Genomic DNA, 18,113 nt, shown 5'->3' on the forward strand with positions numbered 1-18,113 from the left:
ATTTGAGAAAAGTGTCCTCCAATATGAAGGAACTACTGGCAGTCAAATTTGCACTATTAGAGTTCCTGGGCCCCCTTCGGTCTCACCATGTCAGAGTTATGTCGGACAACAAAGTGGTAATAGCATATCTAAATCACCAAGGGGGTACCCGTTCTCGGAGTTTGATGGAGATAACCAGATCAATCTTCCACATAGCCGAAACCAACCTTCAATCCCTATCGGGCCTGCATATAAAGGGGGTGGACAACTACAGAGCAGATTACCTAAGTCGCTCTCACTTGAAACAAGGGGAATGGGAGCTGAATCAGTCAGTATTCGCTCAGATCTCATTAAAATGGGGCACACCGAACATAGACCTCTTCGCAAACCAGCTAAACAAAAAAGTGAACACCTTTTGCTCAATAACACCTTTGGGAAGCCCTGTTTCCCTAGATGCGTTCCTGATATCCTGGAACCATCCACTAGCATATGCTTTTCCCCCTATTGCTCTGATTCCAGCGGTGCTGAGGAAAATTCGGGAGGACGGGGCTCACATAATCTTGATAGCTCCGTTCTGGCCGAAGAGACCTTGGTTTTCCTGGATGATGAAAATGTCCATCTCCGATCCATGGGTACTGCCGGATCTCCTGAACCTTCTCTCCCAAGGCCCAGTTCATCATCCACAGGTGGCAAGTTTGCACTTGACAGCTTGGCATTTGAAAGGGAGTTACTAGAAAGCAGGGGGTTTTCCCCAGGGCTGGTATCTACACTGCTACAAAGTAGGAAACCCTTTACAACCAGACAATATGGGAAAGTATGGAAAAAATTCCTTTCATCTTCAGGTGCCAAAATGGGGGAGGGCGTCCCCCTTAAAGCCATTCTTGAGTTTCTGCACAATGGATTAGAGTTGGGTCTGGCCACAAGCACCTTGAAAGTCCATGTAGCGGCTCTAGGAGCTTTATTCAACTATGATTTAGCAGGGAATCGATGGATATCTAGATTCATCAAAGCAGCCGGTAGATCAAGGCCTCTACCCGTGAAATCTACGCCTCAGTGGGATTTAAATTTAGTTCTTAGAGCATTATCTAAACCTCCCTTTGAACCCTTAGCGGATGCTTCAATTAAAATCTTATCCCTTAAGACTTCCTTGCTCGTCGCGCTCACTTCCGCACGTAGGGTCAGTGATATCCAGGCCTTATCCGCCAACCCCCCTTTCACGCAAATCCTGGATGACAGGGTCATCCTAAAAACTGACCCGGCATATCTCCCAAAGGTGGCATCCCGTTTTCATAGGACACAAGAAATATCTCTGCCCTCCTTCTGTCCTAATCCCAAAAACAAAGAGGAGGAGGCATTACATACATTAGATGTGAGGAGATGCCTGATGCATTACATAGAAGCCACTAGGGAGAGTAGGGAGGATTCCTCTCTCTTTGTATGTTTCCAGGGTCCCCGGAAGGGGAAGAAAGCATCTAAGGGCACCCTGGCAAGATGGATTAAAGAAGCCATCTGCCTGTCATACTCATCGAGTGGCGTACCGGTTCCGGGAAATATCAAGGCACACTCAACGAGAGCGGTGGCAACCTCTTGGGCGGAGAAGGCCGGAGCTTCAATTGAGCAGATGTGTAAAGCTGCTACCTGGTTTTCACTGTCCACTTTCTATAGGCACTATAGATTGGACCTTATCTCCTCTTCGGACCTTACCTTCGGTAAAAGGGTTCTGGAAGCGGTGGTCCCTCCCTAATGTACAAATCTCTGCAATTCTCTCCGTGGTGCCGTCGTGGGCGTCAGAGAAAAATATAGTTCTTACCGATAACGGTATTTCTCTGAGCCCACGACGGCACCCGTACATTCCCTCCCTTCACTTCTTGGGTGTGCACGTTATTATAGTGCCTTATGCTAATAGTGTAAATAGTCACGCGGTATCTCAAGTTAAGTCGTTAAGTAATGTTTAAAAGCAAGTCTCTATTCATAGTCTCCCATCGTTCTCTAGTAAACAACTGATGCAGGAGAGAGGTACCGCCTTTTTATCTGTAGGTTTCCTGTCCTTGGTGGGCGGATCCCCTCTCTCCGTGGTGCCATCGTGGGCTCAGAGAAATACCGTTATCGGTAAGAACTATATTTTTCCTACTCTTCAGTAGATCTAGGCTATAGATGCATATACCTTGATAATGTGCTGGCAGTCTCCTGACTTGATCACATAGATGTGAAGTCTGTTCCACTTGCTGTGATGAGCTCGTGAAATTGCAGCTAAACCCCACACATGAGACAGACTGGGACTTTAACATTGTCGATTAATGTTTTGATATCTGCTAAGCCCCTTCTAAAAGACACTTAATATTTTATTTTTGCGCTATGTACAGCTCTAACCTGGCTCTGTAAAGTTATGGTGGGATTAGGTAATGTAAGTAAATCCACAGCTCCATCTCTCTCACAATCATCTGGAAATTAGGGGCTGGATTAAAGTAATGTTCATGAAGATTAGTTGGTATTACAGATGATTGTGATATTCACTGGTATTGCGGGATTGCAGCTCATAACATGAAGTTCTTCAAGAATCAACTGAAATATAATACTATCGAAAATTAAAATAAGAGCTAAGCTGATGGCGGACAGGAAGATTGTTTATAACCAATGTAATACACAATACAAAGGTCTAATAAATAGTCTCACGATAGAAGATAAGGCAGAAAACCTTGATTTACCATGTTAAGATTATAAGATTTTAGACCTAAATATTATTGTGTACTTGTCCTTTAGGAGATATTATGGTAAAACAATCGTCAGGATGAATATGCTGGAAATGCTGGGCATTATTTAGTAAAGTAGGTGTAGACCTGCTCAGCGTATTTCTGCCAAAAGTCACCTTCTTGAATTCTATTGTGTGTTTTCCAGAAGTATATACACCTATAGCGCTGGAGATCGGCTGGAGTGGTCAGTCCAGTAGACTACCTCTCCAATCCTTGGCCCATATTTTCACTCCCATACCTGCCAGGGGAGATTAGTTTCCTGCAAAGGGGGCTCCTACATGGGATTTCACCACCTACTCACAAAAGGGAATCAAACCAACCAGAACTGGACTCCTCACTTCAAAAGGCCCATTTCACCTGCTTGAGTCGCCGCTGGAGTAGAAACACTCTTGAATATAAGATCGAGGGATGTAGTTTAAGCAACTGAATTAGTAGATCACTTTTTATTTTAGGTGAAGATAATCTTTAATCTATAGCAATCAAATTGTTACTTCTTACCTCTTGCATTTAGAGGCCCAGTTTTTAGGAGACCCTTCCCTATTATGCGTTATGAAGGAATGGCATAAAAAATGATAGTTATTGTGTATGCATACATGTTTGTATATTGGCCAGAGAATATTTTGTGCCCATGACTAATCCAATATTCTAGTTGTCCTATCCTTGTTTTATTGCGTTTTGTTTTGTGCATTAGGTGCTGTGGCCTCCTGTGAGGTTCACATTTGTTCACCAATCTTTCCCAGACATTTTAATTATAACTAAGCCGGATCCAATATTTTCCTACTGTATTTGAGGCCAGGATGGCACAAGGAGAGGTAAATTTAAAGATGTAGTGTCCACCTGTTGGGGTCACCTTGTCGCTTGTGGGTGGGCTTATACACTTGTTACATGTACAGCAATAGTGGAATTCATGGACTCATTAATCGCAGTTTGCTGATGCAGTGTATGTATATATGTTTATATAAAGTGAAGAAGACCAGTATCCCTTCCAAAATACGTTCAATATAAAAACATAATTTATTAGTATAGGTAAAAAAAAGTCGCTTTCTGAGAATGTTTTTTGTTAACATGCTATTTTTTAACCTATACTAATAAATGTTGTTTTTACATTGGACATATTTTGGACGTGATGCTGGACTTTTTCACTTTATTTTGATGTCTCCTGCTTGCTACCAACATGAAGCTGTGATCCGTGCCCAGACCATAATGGGGAGTGTATTTTGTTTGGATTTACTACCTTGGATGAGCTGAAGATTTTTCACTTTTTTGTGTAGATGTTCGTATATCGGCCGCAGCGTTTTTGCTCACCTGCTGATTAATTTATTACTATAAGTTTGAGGGCCCTTTTTTTTCATTTTTTTTTTGTTTTATAATGAGGATATTTCACTGTGACATGTAAGATCAGAAATGTTCACCATGAATAGCTGACTAGTTTCTGCTCACTTGGGCCCTTAGTCGTGGGTCCATGAGATCAGAGGCATGTCACCCGATCACGGCTAGAGTTCCTTATCTTGGATATGGTTTTATGTTGTATATGGATAAAAAAGAGCAACATAGAAATGCCGATACTGCTACGATGCTGGAAACTTAATTTTTGGCGTGCTTACTCCAGATACTTGCATGGATGGAATACAAAGCGGGGAGCCAACCACCTCATGGTTTTCTCTATGATTGGGCAGAGAGCTATATTACCGAGTTACCACCCTCCTGACCCAAGGAATACACTCCACAAAGTCTGGTAATGATTGTATGGTATAGGGGGCACAAATCTTCCAACAATGCGGAAAAATTCACAGTCATCTGCAAATTCTTGAGTGCTAATAAGCACAAGACCCCCAATAGCCAATGCCCCCTAATAGCCATGGGAACCCCCAATAACAGTAATAGCAACCATCTAGTGAACGGAGTACCCTGTGGACTTCAGTTATGGCAGATACTTTGCACACCACAGTGCCCCTTACTGACCACAGGCTGTCTCAGGTACTGCAGCTCAGCCCCATTTATTGAACAGGACTCAGTTGCTATACCAGTCACAGCCTATGGATAAGAGTGGTGCTGTCTCTTGAAGAAAGCACCTCTTTGAGCTCTACTAAGCATAACTGCTTTTCCTCTGCCCATCTCTGTGTACAGACCAAAGCCTGATGTGACATTTGTATGACTTCATGATACAGGTAATGAGGTTGCAAACACTAATCTATTAGTTTATTTTTTTCAAACTCATTCTACATTCTACTAAATTAATGAAATAACAGTAATATACATATTTTTTATCATACATTTTTTCTTTTTTTTACAATTTTATCCACAAATGTATTCATAAACAGCAGGATAGCCTTCATCCGATAACATGATTGAGAGGTTATCTCAGGTTTCTATCAAGGTTCATCATTACCATTTAATCTTATAAATGTATATCATATGGATTGTCCAGTAAGAACAAGCCTTTACAGAAATGGTACAGTAATCATCTAGAGCAGTGTTCCTCAACTCCAGTCCTCAAGAGCCACCAACATGTCGTGTTTTCAGGATTTTCTTAGTATGGCCCAGGTGATGGAATTGTTGCCTGTCTAGATGATGGAATTCTCACCTGGGCAATACTAAGGAAATCCTGAAAACATGACCCGTTGGTGGCTCTTAAGGACCGAACTTGGGGAACACTGATCTAGAGGTTTCGTAGGAATATAATAACCAATCTAGACCTCTCCTACATTAGTAACTATGGCTGCATTGTATATGACATCAGATATATACCCTAGGGATGTCTGCTGCCCATTTTCATTCATTGTCTGAGGGAACATTTCCCAATATGAGCCTTGTGAAGGAATGGTGAATGGTTCACCTTGAGTATCACACAACATGGCATCACAGCCATAATCAGAACTGGAGGTGACGTTCTGCCATTGCAGATCCTGCTCCCCGTAAGTGTGCACATAAGACTCATCAGAGAACTGCTCAGGAACTGGAGGAGATATCTGATGGACTTCTGATGGTGGGACAAATGATTGGTATCCACATTGTTGCATGGACGAGGCTTGTTGACTAGGATGCCCATGTGGTACAGACTGGTTTGAAGGTTGGGGCATGGGAATTAGAGTGTCTCTTTGACTACAACTCCGAGAGGGCAATGGTGAACTCCAGCAGAAATGACGAGCTCGAAATGAAGATCCTCTTCTATAAAGAAACTTGTTAAACTTGCCACTCTTATTTTTTCTGGCTCTCCTGTTTTGGAACCAAACCTGTTGGCAAAAAAACAAAAAATTACCTTTAGGCCTCGCTGACATCTGCTTTAAAAAAATTGCTGTGATGTTGATCCAGAAAAGTAGGACAGGTCTCATGCGAGTTCAATGCGATTTTTCTCACCTAGCATCCGCATGACATGCAATCTTATATAAAGATATAGGTAGCTAATAGAAAGATATTAGATATATAATAGATAATAAAGAGAATAGATAAGTATAATAGATAGACATCCTATCATGTGGCACTAAAGGGTGTTAAATAAATAATTAAAAAAACATTGTGGAGTCCCCTCTATTTTTTGATAACCAGCAAAAGATAAAGCAGACAGCTGTGGGCTTATATTAACAGGCTGGGAAAGTCCCTGGTTATTGGGCCCTTTCCAGACTAAAAATACCAGCCCGCAACTGCCCCAGATTTGGCACATCACATTACGCTTTGACCTGCTCTTCCCGATTGCCCTGGTGCAGTGGCAATTAGAGTAATGGTAGTTGGGGTTGATGCCAAAAATTTGTCATAAATCACAGCTGGCATCAACCCCTGGAGTTAGTAAACCCCTGGAGTTAGTAATGGAGGTATCTATCAGACACCCCATTCTTAAACCAGTAAAGAAAAATAAAAACACACAGAAAAAAAAACTACTTTATTTGATTAAAGACTCCCCCACACTATCCCTCGTTCACCAATTTATTGAAAGAAAAAAGAATCCCAGGCAGGTCTACCATAATCCACCGAATCCAATGCAATCCAGAAAAAAATACCTGAAAGACATAAAAAGACAGGATAACAACAAGAAAAACAACAAGATACAGTCCCTCATTCATTAATTTATTACCCCAAATGTTCTCACGAAGCTTTGATGAAGTCCACATTTCCCGAATTTGGCTCCGGCGACCGTGAATAACAGTAAAGTTGTTGCCATTCACAGGCGCCGGGTAGTGATGACAACGCTAATCAGAGCCGTTGGGTCTCGCTGACTGCAGTGAGAACCAGTGACAATGATGAGTGTTGTCATCATACTCGACACCTGTAAATAGCGGTCACTTTTCTGCAATTCACAGTCGCCAGAGCCAGATTCGGTGAATGTGGACTACATCGGAGCTTCATGGGAACATTTTGGGTAATAAATTGATGAGCGAGGGACTGTATCTTGTTGGTCTGTCTTTTTATGTGTATCAGGTATCCTTTTCTGGACTACATTGGATTCAGTGGATTACTGCGGACATGCCTGGAATTTTTTTGTTTAATGAATTGGTGAACGAGGGATAGTGTGTTAGAGTGTTATTCAAATAAAGTGATTTTTTTCTGTGTGTGTGTTTTTATTTTTGATGACTGGGTTAGTAATGATGGTGTTTGATAGACACTTCTCCATTACTAACCCCAGGGGTTGATGGCATTTGTGATTTTTGAGAAATCACAGCAGTCGTCAACCCCAACTTCCACTACTCTGATTGCCACTTGCACCAGGGCAAAGCTTCTCATCCGATGCTCCACTAATGGGCCGGCTGCAGGCTGGTAATTTTTAGGCTGGGAAGGGCCCAGTAACCATTGACCTCCCCAGCCTGATAGTATAAGCCTATAGCTGTCTGCTTTATCTTTGCTAGTTGTCAAAAATAGAGGGGACCCCATGTTAAGTTTTAAATTATTTATTTATTAAATAGGGCTAATCACCCTTTAGTGTCACATGAAAGGCACTAAAGGGTGCAAATGTATTATATATAGGAGGATTCTGGCATTAAATAGCTATAGGACATCTATGTATTCTATCTATATATTTTATCTCTCTATTCTGACGGTTCTTTTTGTGAATTTACTGTACTTGGCTAATGAAATTTTGGGTTTCCTTTGAAATATATGCTTAAAAATTAGGCGGCATACGCATGGTGCATGTGCCAACCGATTTTTTTCGCGCACCTATAGACTTGGCGAGTTCCATCCAATGTACGCAGTCAATCAAAGCATGCTGGCATTTTTTCCTCAGTCTGAATAGAGCTGAAAAAAAACTTGCAGTTCAGCACTGACTCATTTAAGAACATTGGTGCAAGTCCAATGCGATGATTATGTACACAAGTGGGAGTGAGGACTTATACTGCTTGCTAAGGTCTGAGAGCATTGGTTCTCATCGAAGAGACGTGCAATGTTCCATGGGAAACAAGTATGCAAATTAGCTCCCCTCTAGGAGGGGAGCTAATTTGCATAGGCCGGGATCACACATACGCGAGATACGGCCGAGTCTCGCAGGTGAAATCCCTCCTCTGGGAGCGGAGCGTGCAGCTCCATGTGTTGCTGTGCGGCTGCACGCACTGCTCCGGAGTGCCGGCGCCAGAGATGGGTTTTCACCTGCGAGACTCAGCCGTATCTCGCATATGTGTGATCCCGGCCTTACACTAGTCTGGTTGGTTAATGAGTTTTACTTTCTGGAGGAGAGCTGATTTGCATGTCTATAAACCCGTTCTAGATCCTGATTTTGTATCATACCGCCACCATTGTGTAAACCTAACTTTTGTAAGTTACAACATTGTAGGACAGGATTCCACATTTATATTTTTCTGAAATGCATCCTTCTGTGCCATAATAAAACCTAATACAAATTCCCATCAGTATATTTACAATAACTTCACATACAGGATCATTGACTAAAATCACCACACGTACTTGCACTTTTGACTCGGGTAGCCTGATAACCTTGGCTAGATGCTCCCTTGTACTGATGTCTGGATAAGGGATCACTTCAAAGACGCTCTCTAGTTCCATCTGCTGCCATTTACTGTACAAGGTCCTCTTCCGCTTCCTCTGGCTGGGTGCCCCGTTCGCAGGGGTGCATGATTCCTTTGGTTCAACTTCTGATTCTGAAAAGTAAAACAACCATTTTGCTTTTGTTTTCTACTTGTTTAAACTTTTCTAAGAAAGTTTGCAATAATGTATCAATAGGTAAATGTATAAAAATTAATTTCAGGCTGTTTATCTGGCAATTTATTATCTAGATTGGCTGCATACACTGCAATATCTCAGCTGTGTGTGAAGTTTTAGGTCTGATGCTTTTCAGCCTGCAGATGTAAATATGGATGTTCCCATCCACTGCCAAACAGCAGAGATAGGGATGAAGGAAAACACAAAGTACCATATATTAGTCTACGTTCACATTAGCGTTCGGCGCCGCAGCGTCGCCGCATGCGTCATGCGCCCCTATATTTAACATGGGGGCGCATGGACATGCGTTGTGCTGCGTTTTGCGACGCATGGCCGCAAGCGTTGGGCGCAGAGAACGCAACAAGTTGCATTTTTTTGCGTCCAACTTTCGGCCAAAAAGGACGCATGCGTCGCAAAACGCAGCGTTTTAGCGTGCGTTTTGTTGCGGTTTTGTTTGCGTTGTGCGTTGCGTCGCCGACGCTGCGGAAATGCACAACGCAAATGTGAATGTAGCCATAGAAAGTTGCATAAATTTAATTGCACAGCGACAAGACTTTAATGAGGTTGTCCACTACTTTAACATTGATGAACGATCAAAAGGATATGTTATCAATGTCTGATTGGTGGGGATGCGACACTCGGCTGCCGGAAGTGTTCAGTGCTGCTCCGCCTACTGATAGTGGCCATGGCTGGGAACTGCACATCTGGCCCCTTCCTTATTCAAATCTATAGGGGGCGGATGTGCAGTACCTGGCCACGGCCACTATCAGTAGGTGGAGCAGTTCTCTAACTGAGCACTCCCAGCAGCAGTTATCACTGTGAACTGCTGATCTGCAGGGGTGCCGGGTGTCGGGTGTCGCCCCCCCCATCAGAGATTAATCACCTTACGATACGTCATCAATGTTAAAGTAGTGGACAATCTCTTTAAAAAGAGAAAACCAAAAGCTCGCATTAAATTATTAAAACATTACAACTTGCAACAAATTGTTAGTTAATTTCTGAATTAGGCTTCCATTTTTTGCATACAAGAAAAGAACAGACTTTTTTCATCACTGTGCTAGATCCAGTTTTTATTAGTTTTCGTTTGTTTCTATTATTATTATTATTATTATTATTATTATTACCAGTGTGACAGCCATTCTTCTTGTACACAAAAAAAAATCTAAATATTAAACATTCAAAATGGACAGCACTCGGATGATATTTAAATACTATCTATTTTTTTATGGATCCATTGCCTTGCATTGATGAGTATGATCTATCACACAGATCAAAAACAGACACATAGGCTATAATGGGCATGTGCAATATCACAAAAAACACGAATAGAACACGAGCATGAAAAACAGACGTCCGAACGAGCCCTAAATAGTAGTTTTTACTACTAGATTATAATCACCACCTTTATATAATACTTAGGAATTTCCCATGCCAGGAATTAATACCTACAGTTTCTAATAATGAGAATAATATTCCATTGAGAAAAAGCCAATGTTACTAAATCATTGCACAGACTTTCTTTTTAAAGAAAAAAAATAAATAAGAAATTGGACGGCTGAAGTGTATATGAGGGGAAAAAACATGGAACATACAGTTGACCTGTATCTTTCCATGCAGAACCTGCCACCTCCTCCACCAGCTCAGCTGCATACATGGCTGCCTATGGTAACTACTAATATTTATGTATCAGATGACATTATTATCTGTATCATATGTACAGTGCTAAAATGCTGCAATGAGAAACAAATGACGGAACTGAATAATGTGAGGAATTATCAATGATCGGTACAGGGGACATAAATGAGAATAATGGGTCTAATAAGAAACCAGAGCAAAGTTTTCGAGTGGGGAGAACTGGAGCCCTGCGGAGTGGGCAGAGGCCCCTCACACATACGGAGTGGGCAGAGGCCCCTCACACATACCTGCGGCGTGGGCAGAGGCCCCTCACATATACCTGCGGAGCGGGCAGAGGCCCCTCACACATACGGAGTGGGCAGAGGCCCCTCACACATACCTGCGGAGCGGGCAGAGGCCCCTCACACATACCTGCGGAGTGGGCAGAGGCCCCGCACACATACCTGCGGAGTGGGCAGAGGCCCCTCACACATACCTGCGGAGTGGGCAGAGGCCCCTCACACATACCTGCGGAGTGGGCAGAGGCCCCTCACACACACCTGTGGAGTGGGCAGAGGCCCCTCACACATACCTGCGGAGTGGGCAGAGGCCCCTCACACATACCTGCGGAGTGAGCAGAGGCCCCTCACACATACCTGCGGAGTGAGCAGAGGCCCCTCACACATACCTGCGGAGGGGGCAGAAGCCCCTCACACATACCTGCGGAGTGGGCAGAGGCCCCTCACACATACCTGCAGAGTGGGCAGAGGCCCCTCACACATACCTGCGGAGTGGGCAGAGGCCCCTCACACATACGGAGTGGGCAGAGGCCCCTCACACATACCTGCGGAGTGGGCAGAGGCCCCTCACACATACGGAGTGGGCAGAGGCCCCTCACACATACCTGCAGAGTGGGCAGAGGCCCCTCACACATACGGAGTGGGCAGAGACCCCTCACACATACCTGCGGAGCGGGCAGAGGCCCCTCACACATACCTGCGGAGTGGGCAGAGGCCCCTCACACACACGGAGTGTGCAGAGGCCCCTCACACATACCTGCGGAGTGGGCAGAGGCCCCTCACACACACCTGCGGAGTGGGCAGAGGCCCCTCACACATACCTGCGGCGTGGGCAGAGGCCCCTCACATATACCTGCGGAGCGGGCAGAGGCCCCTCACACATACGGAGTGGGCAGAGGCCCCTCACACATACCTGCGGAGCGGGCAGAGGCCCCTCACACATACCTGCGGAGTGGGCAGAGGCCCCGCACACATACCTGCGGAGTGGGCAGAGGCCCCTCACACATACCTGCGGAGTGGGCAGAGGCCCCTCACACATACCTGCGGAGTGGGCAGAGGCCCCTCACACATACCTGCGGAGTGGGCAGAGGCCCCTCACACACACCTGTGGAGTGGGCAGAGGCCCCTCACACATACCTGCGGAGTGGGCAGAGGCCCCTCACACATACCTGCGGAGTGAGCAGAGGCCCCTCACACATACCTGCGGAGTGAGCAGAGGCCCCTCACACATACCTGCGGAGGGGGCAGAAGCCCCTCACACATACCTGCGGAGTGGGCAGAGGCCCCTCACACATACCTGCAGAGTGGGCAGAGGCCCCTCACACATACCTGCGGAGTGGGCAGAGGCCCCTCACACATACGGAGTGGGCAGAGGCCCCTCACACATACCTGCGGAGTGGGCAGAGGCCCCTCACACATACGGAGTGGGCAGAGGCCCCTCACACATACCTGCAGAGTGGGCAGAGGCCCCTCACACATACGGAGTGGGCAGAGACCCCTCACACATACCTGCGGAGCGGGCAGAGGCCCCTCACACATACCTGCGGAGTGGGCAGAGGCCCCTCACACATACCTGCGGAGCGGGCAGAGGCCCCTCACACATACCTGCGGAGTGGGCAGAGGCCCCTCACACATACCTGCGGAGCGGGCAGAGGCCCCTCACACATACCTGCGGAGTGGGCAGAGGCCCCTCACACATACCTGCGGAGTGGGCAGAGGCCCCTCACACATACCTGCGGAGCGGGCAGAGGCCCCTCACACATACCTGCGGAGTGGACAGAGGCCCCTCACACATACCTGCGGAGTGGGCAGAGGCCCCTCACACATACCTGCGGAGCGGGCAGAGGCCCCTCACACATACCTGCGGAGTGGGCAGAGGCCCCTCACACATACCTGCGGCGGGCGCGGGCTCCTGGCAGCTCCTCAGCGGCGCTGGCTGTGGGTTTGGGAAGAAGGCGGCCCGCAGGACTTTCTCCATGGTGCTCGCTGTGGGGAGATGCGCCCTGTACCTGCAGCGCTGCTTTATAGCCGACAATCCCCTCCCTGCTAGAGAAGACCCCGGGGGTCCAGGCTCCACCTCACGCCCCACAGCCTGTGAAGTGTCTGCGGACACACTGCCTTTGATCCCAATAGATAACAATACAAGGTGTCTGACACCTGCCTTGTCCGCGGCTGCCCATCACTTCCAATCCACGTCCTCCCTAAGCCAGACTGCACTAGACTTCCTCACACAGGAAGGGGGCTGCCCCCAACCCAACACCGCCAGGAAATCAGTGTATACATGTATACAGCCGCGGCATCATCTGTAAGGGGGGGGGGATTATAATCTATGACCTATTATCTGTCTGTCCTTCCATCCATCCCATATCTATCTATCTATCTATCTATCTATCTATCTATCTATCTATCTATTATCTATATCTTTCTTCTATCTATCTATAGATCTATCTATCTATATCTATCTATTAATCTATATCCATCTATCGATATCCATCTATCTATCTGTCTATAAATCTATCTATCTATAGCTATCTATTAATCTATATCCATCTATCTATCTATCTTCTATCTATCTATCTATCTATAGAACTATCTATTATCTATCTATCTATCTAAATTCGGTCATCTGTGTATATATCAATCTATCTAGAACTTGAAAAATAAGCTCTCCAATAGTCTTCATTATGGTTTATCAAGTTTTAATGACCCATTTGAACAGCTATTGAGCCATTAAAATTTGGTAAAACACTCTGAAACCTATTGAAGAGCAGCCTGTTACTTTTGGATTTCTGTACAGATCTTTGCTTGGTCTTTGCCAAGGGTTTTGCACTCACAGAAGTGTAAGAACAATCTAAATAGAAAAGACAAACAGCAGCACAAACTTGAGCAGATTTTGGGTGCAATACTTGCTGAATAATGCTTTTGTCGAATGCAAAATATAAATGGAAAAAAAATCAGGCAGCACTCCCGTTCAAGGAAAAATTATGGTCTTTAATCCAGCACCAAGTGGTGCAACATTTCGACCTCACATCACGGTCTTTGTCCAAAGACAGTGATGTATGGTCGAAACAATGCACCACTTGGTGCTGGATTAAAGACCATAATTTTTCCTTGAACGGGAGTGCTGCCTGATTTTTTTCCATTATCTATCTATCTATCTATCTATCTATCTATCTATCTATCTAGAGCATTTTTGTTATAGATTTGATTGAGTTTGTGGGGTTTTTTAAGTCACAATGTTAAATGAGCACCAACAAGGACGGTGATGATGATGATGACGATGTCTGTAAAGAGCTGTGGAAATGAATGGTGAATTATAAGCCAGTAAAATAAAACAGATATGCCTAAAACCATCTGTGGTGCTAAATCACGCTCATTTTGTAAAAAAAAAAAAAAAAAAAAAAAAAGTAGAAACTGCCAGATGCATGCAAAAATGTAACTTTGCCACAAGACTATAATAATTTTGGTGCTTGCCAACATTTTCAGTAAAAGCAATAATATACGACCCCTGATCTATCTAAATTCTATCATATATCTTCATATCTTCAATGAATCAATGCTACAAGTGAACACAGGAGGCCAGCACCGCCATGCTGCTCCAGGACCACAACTCTGCACAGGCTCAGGGATCTCAGGTGCCACTTTGTAGAGAACGCCAAGGCAATATGCAAGTCCAATAATGAAGAGCAGAGTGGCACTCATCATCCCATAAAAATGTCTTTTTACGGACTACGGACCCATAGAAGCACACATCAACACGAAACGGCTGTCCTCCAGTGCGACTCCACTGTGAACTCTCCTGCTTTTGTTACATGTGATTCCAAATAAAGGACATTCATTCATTCTGCTCTTCATTTTAGGTCTACCATATATCTATTTACGGTATCTAAACCCTAGATATGCAGGGTCTATTATCTATTGATCTTCCTCTCTTCTGTTTTGTCTTTGCCATATACAGTAGCTATAAGCTTTGCTCATTCCCTCTCTCTGTATCTATGTAAGTATTATGTAATATTTCTCTTTAAACCAAGTCTGTTTTTGCAACTTGTAACTACAGGTGCATCTCACTAAATTAGAATATCATCTGTTGTGAATTCTGTTCTTGGGCTCCCTCCGGTGGTTTGTAATAGTGCAGTTGTCTCTGGGTTGTTCCAGGGCAGGTGTTTCTGCTGATTGCAGCTCTATTCGGTATTTAGGTGTGCTGGATTCATTAGTCAGTGCCAGTTGTCCATTGTTCTTGGAGGGTTTACATCCCTGTCTGGTCCCTTCTGCTCTGGTGCCAATTCAGCCAAGACAAGTGTCTGGTTTATTTTCCTGCAGCATACATACAGTGTGCTTTTCAGTTCAGAACAATTTATTGTTTTGTCTTGTCCAGCTTAGACTTGTTTGGATTTTTTCAGTCATGCTGGATTCTCTGGAGATGCAGATATACATTATATGTCTTTAGTTAGATGTGGAATTTTTGTATTTTCTGCTGTGGATATTTTCAGAGTTTTAATACTGACCGCTTAGTACTCTGTCCTATCCTTTACTATTTAGCTAGAAGTGCCTCTTTTGCTAAATCCTGTTTTCAGCCTGTGTGTGTCTTTACTCTTATATTCACCGTCAATATTTGTGGGGGGCTGCCTATCCTTTGGGGTTTCTGCTCTGAGGCAAGATAGAATTCCCATTTCCATCTATAGGGTTATTTAGTCCTCCGGCTGTTTCGAGGTGTCTAGGATGTGTTAGGTACACCCCACGGCTACTTCTAGTTGCTGTGTCAGTTTAGGGTTGCGGTCTGTACAGGTACCACCTTCTCCAGAGAAGGTCTCATGCGGCTCCAAGGCCACCGGATCATAACAATCATCAAAAGTTAATTTATTTCAGCTCTTCAATACAAAAAAGAAGTTCATATATTATATAGAGTCATTACAAACAGAGTGATCTATTTCAATTGTTTATTTCTGTTAATGTTGATGATTATAGCTTATAGCCAATGAAAACCCAAAAGTCATTATCTCAGTAAATTAGAATACCTTATAACAGCAGCTTGAAAAATGATTTTAAAATACAAAATGTTTGACTACTTAAATGTCTTATCAGTAAATTCACTCAATACTTGGTCAGAGCTACTTTGGCATCAATTACTGCATCAATGCGGCGTGGCATGGAGGTGATCAGCCGGTGGCACTGCTGAGGTGTTATAGAAGCCCAGGTTGCTTTGATAGCAGCTTTCAGCTCGTCTGCATTGTTGGGTCTGGTGTCTCTCATCTTCATCTTGACAATACCCCATTGATTCTCTATGGGGTTAAGGTCAGGCGAGTTTACTGGCCAATCAAGCACAGTGATACTGTTTTTTTTAAACCAGGTATCGGTACTTTTGTCAGTGTGGACAGGTGCCAAGTTCTGGTGGAGAATGAAATTTCCATCTCCAAAAAGATTGTCGGCAGAGGGAAACATGTAGTCTAAAATTTAATGGTAGACAGCTGCGCTGACTTTGGTCTTGATAGAACACAGTGGACCTACACCAGCAAATGACATGGCTCCCCAAACCATCACTGATTGTGGAAACTTCACACTAGACCTCAAGCAGCTTGGATTGTGTGCCTCTCCACTCTTCCTCCAGACTCTGGGACCTTGATTTCCAAGGTCTATTGTGAATGACTTTATTCTGGCTGTGTGTTTATTGACCATATAACTATAGGATTAGTAATGGATTGGTGTCTTATTGACACCCTCCATTACTAAGCCGTGGGCTTGATGTCACCTGACAATACACAGGTGACATCAACCCCACAAATATTACCCCACTTGCCACCGCTACAGGGCAAGTGGGAAGAGCCGGGTAAAGTGCAACAATTGGCTCATCTTTGGATTTGCCAGTTGTGGGGCAGCTGCAGGATGCTATTTTTAAGCTGGTGAGGGCCAAAATGAATGGGCCTCACCACCCTGAGAATACCATGCGCAGCTGACTGCTTTTTCCTTGTCTGGTTAACAAAAATAGGGGGACCCCACGCCATCTTTTTGGAGGAGATCCCACTATTTTCGCTAACCACCCAAGGTAAGCAGACTTCTGCGGCCTGGTATTATCAAGCTGGTAAGGTTCATGGATATTGGATCCTTACCAGCCTGAAAATATCAGGCCGCAGCTGTCTGCTTTCTCCTTGGCTGGTTAACAAATATAGGGGGACCCCACGCTATTTTTTTGGGGGGGTATCCCACTATTTTTGCTAACCATCCAAGGTAAGCAGACTGCTGCAGCCTGGTATTATCAGGCTGGTAAGGTTCATGGATATTGGATCCTTACCAGCCTGAAATACCAGACCCAGTAGTCTGCTTTACTCTGGCTGGTTAACATATATAAGTGGACCCCACGCTATTTTTTTTTTTTCATTCTTATTTATTAAAAAGTAGGGGACCTCTCTCTGTACTTTCCTCTACTTTCTGTGTCATGTACGCCTGGCTGTGTCACAAGAGTCACCGTTATGTAAATTAGTACACATGCTAATTAAGCTGCGTTACCGCACTTAATACGCATGTGACTAGGAAGATAATGCGGTTTTACTGCAGCTATTGAAAGTGCAGCACCCCCGGGTCCTGGTGGTTGCAGTAATGTAATTTTCCTCTAGGGGGGAGTGATGTTACGTTTGGAGGTAATAAAGAAGATCTCTTTACCAGGTACCACAAACATACAACACATTTCATACTCCAGTCCACCAGGGGGAGCTATGCTAGTATTAGGGCACTCTTCACACTTAGGTAAAACTGGTGGCCTGGAGAGGAAGTTAGGCAGTTGCTGGCTGAGCTTTGCTCAGGTAGTTGGTCCCTGACAGGGGTGGGAGCCAGTCAGAGGCCTAGACAGAGGGTCACAGAGCTGCACCTGCCCTAAGAAAGGACAAGACAAGAGAATTGTATTGTAGAGAGTGAGAAGAAGTCATAGCAAAGGAGTGGATACCAGAAGGAGTTCTGCCCTGCACAGGCTGCCTTCTGAGGCGCAGGATCCCGGTAGCTGGAACACCGAGGGAGCAACAGTCCTTTATGCCTTGCTCCAGAGACCGGCAGGACAGCTAATTGCAAGTTACTGATCCGCCCCTATACCCAGGAGGCAAGGTGGCACCCACGAGAGGCCGGGGCATGATAGAGTCCCTGTAAAAAGCCTCAAGCCACAGGTCATACGGGTTTGTCCTATCCATCTGGGGGACAGAGAGAGAGATAACATCGATAACATCTACAACATATGTGAGGACCTTATGAGAGGCTTAGCAGTAAGGTACTACAACACCACCAAGATGCTAGAGGAAGGCTACTGATTTCCACCTGGATAAGGGGACTCTGGATTTGCCTCCAG

At 44.7% G+C, this 18,113-nt stretch overlaps 1 protein-coding gene across 1 annotated transcript; it reads right to left on the reverse strand.

Annotated features, from left to right (window-relative positions):
* Nucleotides 1-4,914: 4,914 nt before the first annotated feature.
* SEBOX (SEBOX homeobox) lies at nt 4,915-12,813 on the reverse strand. Its single transcript, XM_077299448.1, has 3 exons — nt 12,680-12,813; nt 8,619-8,812; nt 4,915-5,962 (listed from the first exon to the last, which is right to left on the reverse strand). The coding sequence occupies exons 1-3, from the start codon at nt 12,762-12,764 to the stop codon at nt 5,420-5,422; spliced, it is 822 nt and encodes a 273-aa protein (XP_077155563.1). The 5' UTR covers nt 12,765-12,813; the 3' UTR covers nt 4,915-5,419.
* Nucleotides 12,814-18,113: the final 5,300 nt, after the last annotated feature.

The sequence above is a fragment of the Ranitomeya variabilis genome, chromosome 3, assembly GCF_051348905.1.
Source record: "Ranitomeya variabilis isolate aRanVar5 chromosome 3, aRanVar5.hap1, whole genome shotgun sequence".
NCBI lineage: Eukaryota > Metazoa > Chordata > Amphibia > Anura > Dendrobatidae > Ranitomeya > Ranitomeya variabilis.

Bases quoted from the DNA above. Each gene is read 5' to 3' on its own strand.
- SEBOX (XM_077299448.1), bottom strand. From the start codon at position 12,764: ATGGAGAAAGTCCTGCGGGCCGCCTTCTTCCCAAACCCACAGCCAGCG. The intron at 8,813-12,679 runs GTATGTGTGAGG...TTTACTTTTCAG, and splicing joins GGAGCCCGCGCCCGCCGCAG to AATCAGAAGTTGAACCAAAG. The intron at 5,963-8,618 runs GTACGTGTGGTG...TTTTGCCAACAG, and splicing joins TACCCGAGTCAAAAGTGCAA to GTTTGGTTCCAAAACAGGAG.